The sequence below is a fragment of the Poecilia mexicana genome, unplaced genomic scaffold, assembly GCF_051168715.1.
Source record: "Poecilia mexicana isolate PSO_F unplaced genomic scaffold, ASM5116871v1 scaffold_6, whole genome shotgun sequence".
In the NCBI taxonomy this organism is placed as follows: Eukaryota; Metazoa; Chordata; class Actinopteri; order Cyprinodontiformes; family Poeciliidae; genus Poecilia; species Poecilia mexicana.
In genome coordinates, this window is record NW_028263375.1 from 2,107,627 (window position 1) to 2,125,312 (window position 17,686).

General features: G+C 38.9%; 2 protein-coding genes across 6 annotated transcripts in view; both read right to left on the reverse strand.

Moving 5' to 3' along the window:
* Positions 1-7,083, reverse strand: part of cep192 (centrosomal protein 192) — a 39,546-nt gene extending 32,463 nt beyond the window's left edge. For 3 of the 4 annotated variants that reach the window (XM_015002165.2, XM_088006047.1, XM_015002163.2), the window contains exons 1-11: positions 6,879-7,083; positions 6,299-6,470; positions 5,981-6,088; positions 5,077-5,234; positions 3,895-3,950; positions 3,534-3,669; positions 2,447-2,562; positions 2,222-2,302; positions 1,295-1,441; positions 939-1,092; positions 72-286 (exon numbers count right to left, since the gene is read on the reverse strand). In XM_015002165.2, coding sequence (XP_014857651.2) covers positions 72-286; positions 939-1,092; positions 1,295-1,441; positions 2,222-2,302; positions 2,447-2,562; positions 3,534-3,669; positions 3,895-3,950; positions 5,077-5,234; positions 5,981-6,088; positions 6,299-6,465 — 1,338 coding nt within the window. In that variant the 5' untranslated portion in view covers positions 6,466-6,470; positions 6,879-7,083. Of the gene's footprint in view, positions 1-71; positions 287-938; positions 1,093-1,294; positions 1,442-2,221; positions 2,303-2,446; positions 2,563-3,533; positions 3,670-3,894; positions 3,951-5,076; positions 5,235-5,980; positions 6,089-6,298; positions 6,471-6,868 lie in introns of all 4 variants that reach the window. The other variant, XM_015002164.2, reaches the window with a different exon arrangement.
* A 2,454-nt stretch (positions 7,084-9,537) lies between these two features.
* seh1l (SEH1-like (S. cerevisiae)) lies at positions 9,538-17,083 on the reverse strand. 2 transcript variants are annotated; one of them, XM_015002168.2, is made up of 9 exons: positions 16,865-17,083; positions 16,500-16,550; positions 15,101-15,247; positions 14,795-15,006; positions 13,457-13,555; positions 13,238-13,378; positions 12,967-13,121; positions 12,406-12,559; positions 9,538-9,838 (listed from the first exon to the last, which is right to left on the reverse strand). In XM_015002168.2, the coding sequence occupies exons 1-9, from the start codon at positions 16,973-16,975 to the stop codon at positions 9,658-9,660; spliced, it is 1,251 nt and encodes a 416-aa protein (XP_014857654.2). In that variant the 5' UTR covers positions 16,976-17,083; the 3' UTR covers positions 9,538-9,657. The 2 variants fall into 2 exon arrangements, with proteins under 2 accessions (XP_014857654.2, XP_014857655.1); XM_015002169.2 differs by lacking the exon at positions 9,538-9,838 and adding an exon at positions 9,951-10,222 and having other exon boundaries at positions 16,865-17,081.
* Positions 17,084-17,686: the final 603 nt, after the last annotated feature.

Sequence of the window (17,686 nt, forward strand, 5' to 3'; positions counted from 1 at the left end):
ATAAGTTGTAAAATATCCTACCAAACCAAATAAGGAGATTTATCCTTAGGTTTACACTCAGGATATCACACCTGTGTAAATCTGGGAAAACCGTTCCTCATGTTTTGTGGGAGACTGCTGAAGTCCTTTTTGTCCTCCTCACTGAGAGGACTGCTCCCAACAATCCCCAGGCCGCGCAGGGCGTCATACGTTGTCAGGACTTTGACTGGAACAGGGATGGTGGAAACGCCCCCGTCGTTTCCGCTTTCCTCGCTGCCACTGCTGCCGTCGCCTCCGCCTCCATCCCCTTTTACAGAGGCACAACACAAACTGGAGGTTAAACGCACAGAGCAGGTTGGGCTTTTCCCATAGCCATAGGAAAAAAATAAATAAATAGTTGCTACACTTCAAACCAAATTACAGATGAATAAAATGAAAAAAAAAAAATGTCATGCATTCCATGTATGTTTGATTCCTGACCTTGAGAACTCTCCCTCAAGTGACTCTGTAAACATAATGTTTATACTTTTGGGGGTGGGGGGTTTGTTGCCCTTAGCCCCAATGTTAGAGAGACACCAGAAATGGACAAGTGTGATTAGTTAAAACACTAATTTCACCCTCAACTGAAATAGATAAAATTTTCACTGATAATTTATTGAGATGTATGAACAAACAATTGAGCAGTAACATTTTTAGAAAAACAAGAAGTACATAAAAAAAAATAGGTTGACTAACTTGGTCAAACATAAAAATTGCAACAAACTCTTTCAAATGGTTCAGAAAGTGCAATTAGGAATTATAAACATATAAAGCACAACTTCCCACAGAGCACAAATCGTAGAATTTGTCTAAATAGATTATTCCGGGTACATTTTCACTCAATTTAGAATTTTTTTTCTAAATATTGGGACAAAATACAGATTTTATCTAATTGGTACATCTCTAAGTGTGTGTTCTACCTGCAACAGGAGAGCTGATGACCTGTCCTTCAGCTGATCGTCTGTGTCCAATCCCAGGAAGCAGCGATGGACCTCCACGACCAGAGGAAGCCTCGTCCCCCGAACTGCCGCCTTCCAAACCCGGCCTGAAACTGGGACGGTTACTTTCTCCAACCTGTGCAAACATATGGATCCCCACAGAGGGGAAAAAAAAAAAAGTTGCTGGAATACTGTTGCTTCCATGGCAACATTGCAATCCTGATTATTCTTTAAGGCTTTCTCTGGGGCTCAACATTTTTCATTCCACCTCTCAACTCAAGTGTAATATAAAATTAGGTTAAAGACATTTCACATCTCCAAAATAACCATTTTCTGACCAGTTGTCTGGACGTGCTAGGCAACAGCCGTGTCTTGACGTTGTTCCTTCTGGCCGTCTCCAGCTCGTCCTCGGTGTCCTCATCACTGGCTGGACATGAGTCCATGCCTGTAGCAGCGAGTCGCACGTCAGGCATCCGGAAGTCCTCCTGGAGAAACATCGTTACAAAACTCTTCAACTCTGCAAGGCCACTTTTAAACCACATTTTCCCACAGTAAAATTCATGCACTTTTCAGGCACCTTACAGGTAAGTTTTCTAACCTTTCCTGGACCACCCTTTGCAAATAAAACAATACAAATGAACTAAAAGAAAAAAGACAGATGCAAAGCAGTTATATACACCATTTATTGTTAAGGTCTTGTGCGTTTCAAAAAGTTTCTCACAAACCTGACTGGTCTGGGAACAAAACACTAATTTAACAAAAACATCCTTTAATTTCTGTAATATTTAACAAGTAAAATAAAAAACATTCATTACATTGAAACACCAATAGTTTTAAGATAAATAACTTTCATGGACAAATGTGTTTAAATGCTTAAACAATACAGAGAAGGTTCCGACATTTGGCGAATAAAAATAACTTTAGTGATTCTAACTAACCTAAAACAAAAGTTAAATCTCATTTAACTTCAGAAAGCGGGAAAAAAAAAAGCTGTGTGGTTTATGAAAATACCTGGTTTCAACTGTAAATAACATTTTCCAACTTTAGTCTTTTAATCAAGTGTTAAATTGCATTTCATTACAAAACTGTGCCGTTTGAATATCAAGCACTTTCCAAACATTGATTCATTGAAATTGAGGCTTTTTCAGGGATTTCAGGCAGCCATATAAACCCTGGTTATCAATATAACCCTCCATATGGTTATATTGATAAAGTAAACTGATGAGGTTCACAAGAAAGACAGGCAGTGATGAAAAAAGCCTGACCTGATTGAGAAACTGGTATCTTCGCTTATGTGCCTCTTCTGAACTGGCATCAGACGTGTAACCTGCAGCAACCGCCACTTCCTGTGCATAAGCAAAAAACAACTTAAATTACGCATATTGAGGCATAACTTCAGTTTTTAATTAAATGCCTTCGCTCAATGCAGACAAAGATCAAATTACAGATTTAAAAAATGGGAAACCCAATCTAATTTATGTGAATCCTACCGACACAGGAATCTCCTGCCCCTCCACTCTGCCTCTCTGTGTTGCTGGAGGAACCAGTTTGTTAAAATATGCCTCTAGTTCGTCATCAGGCAGGTTGTTCAGGTCAAGGTCATCATCTGGTGGCCAAGCACATCACATATAGAGCTAGCATCCACGGCTCGGTCACAAACTACACCCAAGCTCTGGGTTTCTTCTGCCACATTAATGATTAAAGAATATTACAAATCTGAATTCCTATATTAATTTTCCATTTCAAAATTCCATAATGTTCCAAATAGTTACAATAATATTCTGAACACAAGTCAAACAGTTACCTCACTGGGTTTTATTATTCCCATGTTTAACAAACTGCAAGATAAAAAAAAAATGTATCGTTGGTATCCGATTGTGCAGTGTGGCAACAAGCTGCTGTGCTGCTTTCAGTGGAATCTGAGCAAACTTAGATCAACTCTACATAATGCAAGACCTGGAAAACCCTGACAATGTTACTTTCATTTGTGTTATGAAAAGAAAAAAAATTACCAAAACCAGGTCTGCAGCAATAAAAAAAATCCCACAAAATCAGAAAGATTTAACCATGTAGAAATCAAAACTTGTTTTGATAATGTGCTTTAAAAACATGTGGCTAAGCACTTGTGTGGTCCATCTAGTGACATCACGATAAGGCATTTCTGTGTGCTCTTAGACCCGAGTCAATGCAAAGAAAAATGCTCATCACACTCAATTCCAACTGACCAGAGGCGTGTCTGAATGAGACAGTGTTCTACCTGAATGTGGGGCTGTAACAGACGTAACTAAGCGTTTTAATCAATAGGAAAATTTGATTGTAGTAGCCACCATTCAGCTTAAAGAGGGCAGCAATGAGGCTGCTTTAGGCTAAATATTGCAGAATTAATGAAGTTTACATAAAAACATCACAATTTGCTCATAAACAAAGAACCCTAAAGGACCTATTTATACGGTTCATCCGCTAATTAAAATTGATTTGGGGTTTAGTCACTCTTCAAGTTTCTTTAATTTCTAAGAAAATCAAATCAAACTGTCCCAAACCTGGAAGGAACCCTGTAAATGGAAGGAGTAATAGTACCTGTCACATCACTGTTCATAGTGTCCACAGACATAAGCTTTTCATGGACCAGGAAGCTGGAATTACTGCCACTGCAGGAGTCACTGTCCAGTCCGCCAGCCTGTAAGCAGTCTGCCTCAGATGTGATCGCTACAGCCTGAACCCATATGGACAAATTTAACATGATGAGTAAATAACAGTGAGTCCAAGTCAAAAGTAAAACCCAAAGATCAGTTTAGACCTTTAGTGTCCCTCAGTAAAGGACAAAATTAGTTAAGTAGTAAGAAAAAAACACTCGTGTCAGACAGAAGAATAGAAATCAAATACAATCACATACAATGGATACGTCAGAGACCAAAGTTGTAATTAAACAATTATGTACCTTTCTGTTGTTCTTCTGGCCCAGTTGGGCAATTGTCAAAGGACCAGTTGAAAGATCTATAAAATGAACATAACTCCATTTGTAAGGCAGAAAGATTTCCAGTTACAGCCATCTTCATCCAACACCAATATATGTTTGTATTTGCATATATAGCACCAGTGAGTCATATATTATAATATTCAAGCAAATAAGCCTAGCTTTTCTGGTTATGTGTAATCAAAATGTTGCTTGGTTAAAAAACAAGTTTGATTCTGTGTAGTCCTATAGAATTTTTTAAAAAATGCAAATGAAGTAGAGGGATTATCAGTCGACGTCATGTTACGTCAGCAGCCATGTTACTGTGCATGTCTCCTTCAGAAGACAGGCAAGAATACATTTTTCTAACTATATACAATAAGGCTAATAAAATTTACAACTTGCTGCCAGTGCAGATCACGCCTCTTTGCCCGGCCAACTCCCGCACAAGTTTTGCAGCATCTGCGGTTGTCAGAAGTTTTATTTTTAGCACATTGTCTCTGTACCTAGCACCGGAAAATCCCCATTTTCCCCTCAAGTTGTGACCAAGCTAGGAAGAAAGGATTTTATTTGTCCTTCACACACTAAATATGAATTCCATTTATTTTTCTTTAATAAATGAAAATGTACATTTTTGGAAAAGCCTATTCCGGTGCCTTTATTGCTCACCATGTATACGTTTGTCTTATCTCGAGGCACTCGGCATATCTCAGAGAGCTGATTATCTCACTGTGAATAAATTGCTTTAGTATCGCTAGAAGTAATATCCAATGTTTAGGTCATTTTCTCTCGTCATTTATCGACTCACCTGGTGAATGCTTGAGTGACTGAGACGCATCTCATCCACTAATGCCAATTTAGTGGATGAGATTTGAGCGCGAGAAAATAACTTATTTTCTCACACTCTGATAAACAGGTATTGTAGTCCACTGACTAACAAATACTAGCTGATTTTAAAACGGAAAGATTAATGCTGGTAACCATGGTAACCAGAGCATTTAAAGACCTCCTGGCTCTTGCAGTAGTCAGGGTGCGTGATTCCGCTGTGTTTACAAACAAATAATCCCTCTACGAGAAACAAGCAAAAAAAAAAGTAAAAATAACAGCACCAAGACAGGAAAAGAAAGTCTCGGTGAAGAAGAGTCTCAGGAGGGCTGGAGGACTCACCGCTCCCTAGCTCTGTGGGCCGACCAGACACTGAACCCGTTTGGGTAGGAAGGAGGCCAAGCACAGAGCCTTGGTTTCTGGATGAGCTCCCATCCAGACTGATCTTAATAAGCATGTCTGTCAGGTGGTGGGTAGCAATAAAGTCATCTGTATTCTCCCTGTGACACAAGCAAAGAGAAATATTCAAAAATACAAACAAGAACAAGATTATTTATCTCAGCAAAGCCATTTTCAGTTATATAGATTTGCCTTTCCTAGCTGTAAAAACAACCTAGCAACAAGATAACTCCTCCAGAAACACTAAATTACTGTATACATGTGAAAAAAATAAATAAAATGACTATACAAAACTTAGAGTGCAGCCAAGACTTTAAAGAAAAAAAACATGTATAGCAACAGTGAGCCTTGAAATATTGTGCATTAAAACTTTACACAAGATCCTAATAAATAAATTACAAAAGAGCATAAACAAAAACATGGTTGCTAAAACAGACTTAAAATCTTAATCACTATGAGTTTTGGTGTTTATTATGATTTTGATAAAAATAAAATCTAATCTTTTTTGCCTAAAAATTATTTACTCCATTTAGTTGGAGAATCAAAACAAATACCCAAATAGGGAACTTAGCAATTACAGTCAGTAGGGCAAATATGCTGTTAAGAACTTGGCTCAAGCATATTATGAAATATTAGTTATTGATGCTCTCATGGGACCAACATTTAAAAAATGTTTGGAGAAAAAAAAAAAAAAAGAGCTTAATTGTCATTAAAAAAAAGACCAACTGTTACTGTGATTTTACAATAATAACATAACTCCTTAATCTGGACACCATGAACGGTGTGTGTTTGGGTAATTAGGTGAATTTGAAAATATATCATTACAAAAACGTGTTTTTTTACTCACAAATCATCTTTGAAGCCGAGGGAAAACTTGGGATGTCCTGCAACAGATGACTGTGACTTGCCTTCTTGTGCTCTGCCCTCCAGATATGACGCTTCCTCGTAATCTCCTCTGTAAAATGATCACATTGCAATGATTTCACAAAGAATTAATAAAATATAAAGGAAAGGGGTTGGTACGAATCAATTAAAAACATAAACTTTGACCCCTGGTAGACATGCTGACCAGACGACTCTTCTCCTTTCCGGTGTCACAGAGAACATCGATCAATTTGACACATTTGGAGGAAAAAAGTGTGTAGGAGGTCCCATCCTTTCCCACCTGCTGTCGGAGCTGGGTCTAATTTTAGCTACCGTCGAGGCAGCCACAGGCAGCCCAGGACCAGAACCCAGAGTTACATTCTCCAGTGTGGCGCGGTCGCTGTCCAGAGATCTGCCGAGGAAGCTGGGGAAGGTTTCATCCTCCAGCTTGTAAAAACTCTCTGCCATATTTCCTAAAAATAAATAATGATATCATTTCAAGCGAGCTGCAATATTTTTATTCATAAGGACATAAATGCAGGTTAATTTGGTGTGACCATAAAAACAAGCTAAAAGTGAGATTTAAGAAGTTTATTGATATTGGTTTTGCTCGCACAGGGTCAGTATTTGACATAAACGGTCAAATTACCCTCGAATAATGAGTACAGTTTGCTTAGCTAGTTGCTAAAAACAAGAGTTATGACCCTCCACAGCACAACTGAAGTTGCTTATTTTGTTTAATAAAGTTTTAAAACTTACAGGCAGGAATGCCAAACTACCCAGGTTCTCCTCTATGTTAACGTAGTTCTTTATGAATTTCACCAAAAACAAAGAGTTCATAGCATAAACGTTACTTTGTCTTAAAACTCACATTCACTCACCAGGAGTGGGCCGAGATTGAATATTTATCTCCAGCTCGAGCGTTCTCTTTTAAACTTGTTCAAACACAGTCAAGTTAGGTTCCTGTTGTTCGCTCCCGAACACACATGTTGCTCGTTATTAATTAAAATACAGCGTTTCAAACAGACTACTCCGTACGATAAGACCAAGCAGCGCCCATACACTACAGGAAGCCCGCGTGAGCGTCATATTAGAAGGGCGGGATCTAAATATTTTAAATTATTTGATTGGCCGAAACAACAGAGAGGGCGGAAATAGCAAAGCGTGATAGGTCGGAACAGGTGCCGCACTTTATTGAGCAGTTTAGAAAATATACTAGGTGTTCCCCTTCTGCCACACACCTGGATTGAATCTGTGAGTGATTAACAGGCTTCTGCAGTACTTGATGACTGCAGAAGAGGTCATGCAATCATTTGGATCAGATGTTCTGAAATATAGACACATCTAAAACATGCAGAGCAGGGGGGCCTGAGGACTGGAATTGAGAAGCACTGCATTAGACCATAACATTATTTCTTAAATTCACAACTTATGTACATGATTTAAAAACAAACAAACTGTACTTTAGACATAAGTGATTATTTACTAAATTTTAAACAAAACTATGTTTGTATGAATACTAATTATTATTAGTAGTAATTATTGTTAATAACGTGATATTAATTATATTATTAATAGTATTAGAATATAATGTACATATTATTTGTGTTCTTTACCTGAGAGTATAACAAAAATGCAGCAACAGAGTTAGCAGTTTGGTACAATGAAAACAAATCTTTCATGTATTTTGGTGTTAAGCCATCTAGTGGTTTATAAACTAAAGTATTTTAAAGTCTATTCTTTGAGCTACAGGGAGCTTATGTAAGAACTTTAGAACGGGGTGTTGTGCTTTATTTACTTATTTTTAGTGAAAATGTAAGCAGTAGTGTTTTAGAAATGCTGCAGTTGTCCTTTTAATCAGACATATGAAGAAACCATTACAGTAATCAATTTGACTAATGATAAATGCATGCATATGTTTTTCAAGCTCTTGTTCATGTATCCCATCTGCGTAGCTATGGTAGCTAATCTTATTACATTGTATAGCATGAGCCAGTGGGGGGCAGGGAGAATGTAAATATTAAATACAGATGTCCCAAGATTGAACAATGGGCTACCTCAGATGTGATTTTTGTCAGCTCCAATAAAAAGTAAAGTTACCTTTTGATATGAAGTCCTGGTTCTGTAGGGAAGACTCGAACAAGCCAAGTACTGTACCAGTAAGTTCCACACTGAGTTAGTGTGGTCATGACCTAGTATGTGAATATAGTTGAGGGAAAGAGTTGAAGAAAAATACCCTATATAGTAATATCAATAACTTTTTAAATTATTGAATAATAAAAGCTGTGCATTACCAACCAGTTAATCTCAATTAGTTTATATTTTGTTTTCCTATATTAATTTTTCTTTGACCGATCGGTCCAGATCTGGAGTGACACCCATTCCTGTTGGGAACCCAGTGGAAAACCCATCCCTCACTGCTGGTCAACGTTTCTAGCTGGGTGATTTTTTTTAGTTGACTAAGTTGGTGAAGAATGGACCCCACAGCTAAATGAGAAGCGTATCATGTGCTCTGATACATGTGATCTGTTAAGCAGCTGCAGGAACGCCTGGGCTGGCAGACAGCTGCCTAGAGAGAGCAAACCTTCCAGTTATTTCAGTGCATTACATCTTGGAAACCAAAATAAATAAGTCGACTAGATAATTAAGAGATTAAATCATGAAAGAATCATCAAAGTGTTTGCTCGTTTCAAATTATAACAAAACTTCCCAAATTAATGTTGTGCTGGTTGTGAAAAAGGCTGTTTTCTCTGTCAATGGGATATAGCTCCCATTTGTCTTGGCAAAGTCTCAAATTCTCATTATTATTATTATTATTATTATTTTGCTTCAAGTGACAAAAATGATTAGAATGAGGTCAGAAGACTAACATGGCCACTCAGGAACCTTTACCTCTGAGTGTTGTTGCCAACACCAGGTCGACTTGGCCTTGTGTTTCGGAACATGTTGAAGTGCCATGCTGGTAACTTAACTATGCAGCCCGTTTTAATTCAGGTTCCTAGTTAATGTGAATTTTGAAACAGCAACACAAGTTTTTGCAGGTCACAGATTAATTTTTTTCTTTTATATATTTTTTTTTTGAAAAAGGTTCTTTTAGTTTGAGAAGACATTACTTTTTACCTTTACTTGAGTAATATTATGAACTGTAGCATAATAATAATGAATTATAGCTGCTCTTACTTGAGTAAATTGAGTCAAGTACTCTACCCACTGTAACTTTACCTTAAGAACAAACATATTTTAACCAAAATGCACCAGACAAGCAAACACACCTAGAGTTCATGTTAAGGTCAGACCTCTTGTTTGTACATAAGCCTCATGAGTGCAACTTTACCTGCATGACAATGAATCATAAGCCATTTCCTCTGAGCTGTTTAACATGGAAGTCACTTACTCATACATGGTGTCTGGTTTTGGTGGAATGAATGGAAAGTAGTTAAAAATGACTTAAATTTACTTCCGCAGGATTAAAAAAAAAACACCCAATTCGTGAGCTGTATTCAGAAGTCCTTCAATCCATGACAAGAACAAAACATTGCAAACTTTAAAAAAATGTTTATTGCAAGTGAATGACAAGGTATTTTGAGCATTACATCACAGCACTACATTTTCTAATAAAAGTACACAAAAAAGGAGGAGAAAAAACCCTTTCAAGTCAAGTCATTGCTCTTCAGTTTCTGGCAGGGATAGCAGTGCCCTAGAGGAGCGACTGTGAACAAGAGCCAGCTGCTGAGGCTGAACAACAGGCTCAGCATCACAGTGCTCTATGAGGGACGACGGAGGCAGCAGGTGACCATGCCTGGTCCCCCCCCTGGGAGGATCCAGAGGGGGGAAGAAATACCTGAAGCACCGAGGAGAGTGATGAAAAAGTAAGGAGACAAACAAACAGAAGAAAAAACAACAAATAGAATATAAGAGGACAAGGATGTAAAGAGGAGGCTGCAGAGATTAAATTTGAGAAATGGCAAAAATTTGCTTTATTCTTTCAAGACGGGTGTGAAGAAATCTAATGAATGGAACTCAGTCGCATGTCACAAAAACAAAGTGTGGAGTACATGCGTGCAGTTTTCATGCCTGAAGAACAAGTACGCTGCGAGGCAGTGTTGTATTTCATGGCAAATGGCTGGTCATGTTCGAGTGTTATTAGTAATACGCAGGACTCTGGTTTATCTTTGGAGAGGTCAGCTGTCGCAGGGGAGGAGCAAAGGGGGCTCGTTTGGCAATCCTGCATGCAACAACCAATATGAGAGCAAATTAACATCAACAAACCAACAAACCACGTCTTTTTCTACGTCAACACACGACAATTGGAATGCTAAGATTAGGGATGCACCTTATATTGGCAATAATAGTATTGTCAGGCAATATTAGTCTTTTTTTTTTAACATTGTAATCATGCCAATATTTAAATCTGGGCTAATAGATGTTTAATTCCATGTTGCTGTTTGTGTATGTGCTTTATGAAGAGGATGTACAAAGACCAGGCTAGTAAAGAAAATTAAAAATGTTTAGTTTTTTTTTCCACATTTATTTATTGGGTTTTACATTTATGTCTTGATTTTTAAAGGCACTGTGTGAACTGAATATGATTTTCTAGGGGTGGCCCCCCCGACTCCTGTCCTGGTAGGCACCACTGTAGTGATGCAGCGTAAGATTGTGGGGGCTTTAACTGAAGAAAAAATGTATCATGAATATCAGATATCATCCATGACAGCAATATTAGTATCAGATATCAATATCAGCCCAAATTTTCACATTGGTGCATCCCTAACTAGGACACTGTGTACAGAAATCTGAAAATATACAAAAATAAACATTTAAGAGAATTTCACACAGTGAACCGATTCTGTTACTTGTGTTAGATGTGAATCAAGAGTTAGGTCTATAATAATAATTATAATTCGAGACAGGAGTTAGATTGAAAATAAATACAGCCACATATTGAATCTCTGTCAGAACCAGTTAGCCCTGATTCAATTTTTCTGCCACGCTTGTCAAGCTAGTATGTTATGCACTTTTTATTGTTGCAAATGTAAGAAAATTATTCTTGAAGTAATGAAATATTTTAATCTTACAAATTTACTAGGGCTGAGACTTTAACACGTTAACTTCTATTAATTAATTACGTAGATTTTAATGAGCCCTCAACAGCTTTATTTTTTTTATTTTATTTTTTTTATATTTGAATGTTCCGGCCAGAACCATTGTATTTGCATGTTACTGATACACCCATAAATCTGACGCACAAGCAATATCCATAAACAACAATGATGGAAGACAAAGCTGCTTCTATTGGCCCACTGGCGGTTCATTTTAACTTCAACAAACGATCTGATTGGACGCTGGAAAAGACCATTTTTGTGTTCAGGTTGTGCTAGAAGGAGTTAGCCTATCAGAGAAGTTATCCAACCCTAAAATAGCATCTCGGTGCTAAACACAAGCAGCTGATGTCAACGTCCACAGTCTGCATTTCTAAAGAATAATTTTTCCAAAGAAGTCCAATGAATGATCAGGAGTTCCTGAAACACTGGAAAGCTGAATGAGTAGCATTTTGCACTTTATGGTTAATTAACCTAAATAAGAGATTAAAAACCAGAAATATCTTTGTTGTTGAGCTCACATGTCTATTTATTCAATAATTCAGCAACAAAAGGGCCTTTAAAACTGAAAATGTTGCTTTTTTCCCCCCAATTAAAAGGGAGATTAATTACAGACCCTGAAATTAACTCAATTAAAAATTTATATAAAGTGGTTACATGCAATATCCCCCATGTGAGCTTTACTGCTTAGGAATTGAACTTGCATAAATGAAAATGAGATTCTCTGTCATTCTAAAAATGGCTGTATTCATCCTCACATTCTCAGCTGGTTAAAAGCGTTCATTAAAGCGTTTTCCTCCTCCAGAGGAAGACGGCGTGGCCAGACTGGCACCAGGATACATTCATTTGAACAAACAAGGAGAACTTGGAATGATGGAGTTGGAAACTGTCCCCGGGGTGCGGATACGCTCCTGATGGAAACATTAACTTCACACAGCTCACAGTTCGCCGATTCCCTTCAAGTAACTTTAGCAGCTCAAATAATAACCACAAATCAAATTCATATAAACAAGTTTATTTGACTTATTTTTTACTAGTAAATAAACAGTTAGTCCTTAATGGAAAAGTAAAGGGGGAACATAAACGCCGCTCATAACATGCATCAGTATAAATCAAGGAGAAGCCAACAGACACACACACGCATACATACACACATCAGCTCTAAAGGCCTGATCGAGACCAGTGTGAGTCCAGGTTTGTTGTCAGTGGTCAGCTGCACTCCACTCAGTGTGAGGCACGGTAAGGTTAGCAGTTCTATCGGTTGGTCTCGGGCTGGGTGAGTGGCGGCAGGCGGCACCACACCACCTACCTTCCTGCCGACATCCCGTTCAGGATGTTCTGGGAGTTCTGAACGGAGGAGCCCACCACCGTGCTCATGGCTGTGGGCTGACCGGATGAGCCCGTCAGGGGGCTGCCGTCTCCTTTCAGGATGCCCGTGCACTTCCAGTTCTCCATGTAGTTAGCTGCAGAAGGAAACACCGAAACATCAGCTGGAAGTGTTGCTTCAATACACCCAGACCTCCAAAAAACAAAAAGAAAAAAAGAAGATAGACTGGCCTCTTCTGCCCCCTGCTGGGTATGGTGTCCAAACTAATTCACATAGCAGAGGATAACCAACACACATTATCATAGAAGTTTAAGTTTTCTGAACAACTGAAATTAAAATCTGTTTTCAAATTGTCCTAAAGTTTATTTTCCCTCATTACTGATGTCACCTGAAAGGCTTTTATTGTATTTGGCATATAAACACTTCTAGAATCTGAAGCTTGTAACATACAAAAAAAGCAACAAAGTTGAAGAAAGAAGAAGAAGAAGAAAAAAAAGGTGACGGGTAAACAGTTTTGTAAACAGTTTTGAACCAGCGTCCCACCTTTCCACAGACGTACGCAGCCATCGTCTCCAGACGAGGCCAGCAGGGTGCTGGTGATGTTCCAGCTCACACGCCACACCTGGGAGTTATGGTTGTCGAACTGAGCCATGATCTGGACCTCAATCTTGGTGGGTCCGGTAGACGTGCTCTCCTTCCTGACAGAGAGGAATCCAGAACAAAGCAGTGTTAGTTTCACCTCAACAAGTGGGTACAAATAAAGATTCTGACTTGAGCAAACACAATCGTGGAATAACCCTCTCTGTGACGTTACCTCAAAGGGACGAGCTTAAATATCCGGACGTCTTTGGTTGCAATGGCGAGCACATGGAAAGATCTGCCCAGGTTGGGGGCGAAGGCGATGTCGTGGACGGCGTCGGTGACCGTCATCAGCGTTTCTGCTTTACTGTATTTCCTTTGGAACAGAACAATACGACTCATGGCTGCTGCGGTTTTTACTCCATACTGGAATCTACCAGAACGGGGTTCTTACCGCGTGTTTTCGTTGTATTCGTAGATCTGAACCTTCCCACCGTACGTCACGTTGCTGTCATCGCTGCCCACGGCGAACATAGGGGGGTGGGCTCGAGAACTGCAGGGAGACAGTGTGCAACAAAAAGGACATTTTAAGAACAATAATATTTCAATTCACAGAGAAAATAGTTTGCGAGGAGAAGCTATCATTTAGGCTGCATTCACACCAGCCCTGATCATCCTCTTTAACTGAACTCTAGTTGGTTTGGGGAGGTGTGAATGTGGAATTAAACTCCTGATGCGGACCAAAAAAGAAAATTCTGGTCCGCCTACAAACCTAGACCTGGGTTTGGTTGACGTGAACTCTGGTGTGCTTTGAATGCACATGTCAACGCCAAGTTGAAAGGGAGACTGCTTCAAAAGCAGGAAACTCATCATAGCACCGGGCATTCTGGGTAAATACAGGCAAAGCAAACCTTTGAGTCAAGAGGGAGAAATGTCTCGTGGTCTTTTGCCAAAAGACAAAAGAGAAATCCTAATCTTATCATAAAATCCAATGATAAGATTAGGAAAGTTTTTAATGCTTTCTAAGAAATTATTTACATGGCAACTTAAAAATAACTTGGTGTGTTTCATTTTTTTTTTTTTACTGATTTTACTGTTCAAAACTTTTGGAGACAGTTTATCTTCCTTAAGTGGAGAATATTATACTCTGAGAACCAACACGGTGTTCAGGGTAAATAACAGGATGTGCTAACTGCTGACAGGCTTGGAAGACAATGAAACCTGATGAAAACGGCAATAAGAAAAATATATATGGAAAAAAAAATCCAACTACACACCGCTTTCATCAACATGAAAATTGTTAGGGAGAACGACACAAATGAACACTGTTAGTAACATTTCTGATGCTTTCATGTCGCAGTACAAGGAAGGTGCTGCTACATTCTTTGCCTAAGTGGCTCCAAAAGCTGATCAGGAGGTTTTTATTAATGCATTAAAATAGAAACATCCCATGTTTGGAATGCACAAAACACGTAGTTTGAGTTGTTGAAATAAAATCAAATAAAGGTACAAGACGTATGTACTGATGCATAAACAGGGATGATCTTTTAATCCCTTCATCGTCTGTTGAACTCCCAACAGTTTCTGTTATCAAAGAACCTGCAGCACACTGTTTTCTCTATGGTCAAAGTTCACTACTTTTAACTACTGAATACAAACCGAGTTTCTGAAAATGAGTGTTTTTAGTCTGGAGATTAGAATAAGGATTTGAATCAGACATTAAAGGAAAGCAGACGTGGGACCCAGCCAGACCTGGTAGGAACCTGCTGTGTGGTGAACACGGGTGCAGTACCTCGAGGGATTCCACGATATGCAGCTGCAGCTGAGCTTGCAGGAGATCTCGTGCTGCAGAGACCACTGGCTCAGGTTCATCACGTCCGGAGCCTCGTAGATCCTCACCACGCCATCTGCAGAGCAGGTGGCCAGCATCAGACCCATGTGTTTAGGCGCAAACTTCACGTCCGTCACCGACGTTCTGCTGTCCACCAGCGTGGTTCTCTTGATCTGGACAGAGGCGATGTGGACGGCCTGGGTTAAAACTCAACACGACAAGAATCAAGTCGGGGCTGGTTTTCAAACAGCTAGCGGCTGCGCTGACCCAGTGGCTCAGGCCTCGCTGCTTGTCGTTGGACTCCCCGACGATCTCCTCCCAGACGGCGGCTGTTCGGTCAAACGAGCAGGAGGCCAGGACCTGGCCGAACTCCGGGTGAGCCCAGGTCACTCTCCACACCGATCCACTGTGGGTCTGCACCCGACAAAGGGATACGTTTCTCAGACTAACGCCAGTTTCACAGTATTTGGAGTAATAAGGTAAATATGTCACAGTGTTCATAAGGCTCCCAGGACAAATCAATAACATGATTAGCGATGCACTGATGTTAGCATCTGGGCTAAAGACAACATTAATGTTGCTTTTATGGCCAATAACCAATATATACATCTATATATCTCCCTTTCAATACTGTGAACAAATGACTCCACAGGTGACATTGCTTGGCAAGAAGGAAATAAACATCAGTTGATAATAACAGCCAAGTTGTACTATAGAAACGGATATTTCTATGCTATAAAATGGCTAACATCGACACTGACAGTAATGCCGATATATATGCCTAGAATTATGTTTTTAGTAAACATCATTTTTATGGTACATTTTAATTTACTTCAATTTAAACACTATTGAGCACACCTGAATATAAGCTGCACCCACTAAATAAATAAATGAATAAAACATTACATATATAGTAGGGATGAACCGGTAAATCCGCAAAGATTTTCTTAATTTTGGGAGATCAGCCGATACCTACATGTGAAGCCGATCTTATCTACGCTGGCAAAAGTCTAAGAACCAACCACTGTTCTCTATTACTTCACTTTTAGAAAGATTTGACTGACAGACACGTCAACCATGTCACATCTGTATGTTTGCAGTTAACAACAGTCACCACACTGTTGCCAACTAAGCAACTGTTTTGCCATATTTAACGACTTTTCAGATAAAAAAGTCGGTCAGGTATTTGCAGAATTCAACTATTCGCAGACTATTCTCTGGGGTTCCTAACCTCAGAGAATACCGGCGCTCCACTGTAGAGCTTCCCAAACTTTTTAGCATCCGATCCACATAAGAAACTGATCTCAAATAGTCTATCAGTTAACTCCATGACTTACAAGAAAATCAATAAAACAGTAGTGCAACAACAAAAGAAGGCTCAATACCAGACTGTTTTTTATCCATTTGTAATTCTGTTGTAAAATCAACTGCACACATCTGCTTTCAATATATCGTATTTTTTTCATTAGTTTGATCTCTGAAAATCATCTCAAGGACTCCAACAGGTTTTGCCTCCCTGTTTTCAGAACTAACATTTAATCAATTTATTGATTTGGTGACAGCTTAATAAGAAGGTAGTCATTAGTGACAGCCCTTCATGTATACCAGCCTAACAGGAATTTATACGGCAGCAAGTTTTACAATGACAGAAAGCAAAGGTGCTTACCTTCCAGCTGGCTGTGCACTGCCACTCTCCATTCTCACTTTTATCCCACACCTGAGAGGCAGAAATTCACTCAAAGATATTAGTGCCGTGACATTATCAGTGTACATTTACACCTTTTGTTTAGATAATTTTAAACTAAACAAAATTCTTTCTATCTAGTTGACTCAGTCGGACTAGCTATATGTAAAATGAGCTTATTTAGCCCTATTTGTAATGTAAAGCTGCCTTGTTCTAAAGGAGGCTTACATTTTCTCAAACAACTCAACTTAAATGAGTCAATAATGTTTACAGAGCTAACAGGGTCTAACGTGGGGAATGCTAACATGCTAGGCTGAGCTTCAGCATTAGCGCCGAGTCCAGCTCACCTTGACGCTTTGGTCGCTGGAACAAGTCGCCATTCTGCGCCCGTGAAAATCGTACGAGACATCGTGGATGAGATCTTTATGGTCAGCGGCGATGCTGCGAGCGACGAACATGATTCCAGCTCCTCTAATCGCAGGGTTTAGCTGGTAGGCCTGTCATGTGTCTCCCACTCCGGTTGCTGGAGTTTGGCGCCCGCGAATGTGTTGTTGAACTGTGTTGACCACAAGGGGGCGCCTTCTGACAAACATAAAAAACAACAGTTTTTGAACAATGTTTTTTTTTAATTTGATGTAGGTACTCCACACATCAGGATTAATGTCCCACATTGCGTGTAAATGGTAAATGTAAACAAAAATAGATTATTAAAATCTGAAAATGTTTTTTTTTTCAGTCTTAAGTAATGCATAGAGTTACGGCGAGTGTTAGTTTTCAGGTAAAATAGTAGCAGCAAGATCACAAAGCGTAATTTAGAAGGTTGCCATGTTCGTTCGAATGTGCCACAGTATGGTTAATTTTGAAAATTAAATCAATATTCAAAAAAACACAATTTCAAATAGTGGCCATTAGGATTCATGCGATAATCACACATTTATGTATTTATTATTATTATTATTATTATTATTATTATTATTATTATTATTATTATTATTATTATTATTTCTTTTTTGCCTGGTTCTTTCTGTACTCTTATTTCTGAATTTGCCAGTTATTACTTTTTTCAACCATGTATGATAGGTTAGATTAAGTTTATAATTAATGCTCAGTTTTATATCCTAACAATATCTCACAGTAAAACAGTGATTGGCAACTTTTTTATCTGAACA

Coding starts and splice junctions, on each gene's coding strand:
- seh1l (XM_015002168.2), bottom strand. CDS start 16,975: ATGTTCGTCGCTCGCAGCATCGCCGCTGACCATAAAGATCTCATCCAC. Junction 16,551..16,864: donor CCAGCGACCAAAGCGTCAAG/GTGAGCTGGACT, acceptor TCTGCCTCTCAG/GTGTGGGATAAAAGTGAGAA. Junction 15,007..15,100: donor AGCGAGGCCTGAGCCACTGG/GTCAGCGCAGCC, acceptor GCCTCTGTCCAG/ATCAAGAGAACCACGCTGGT.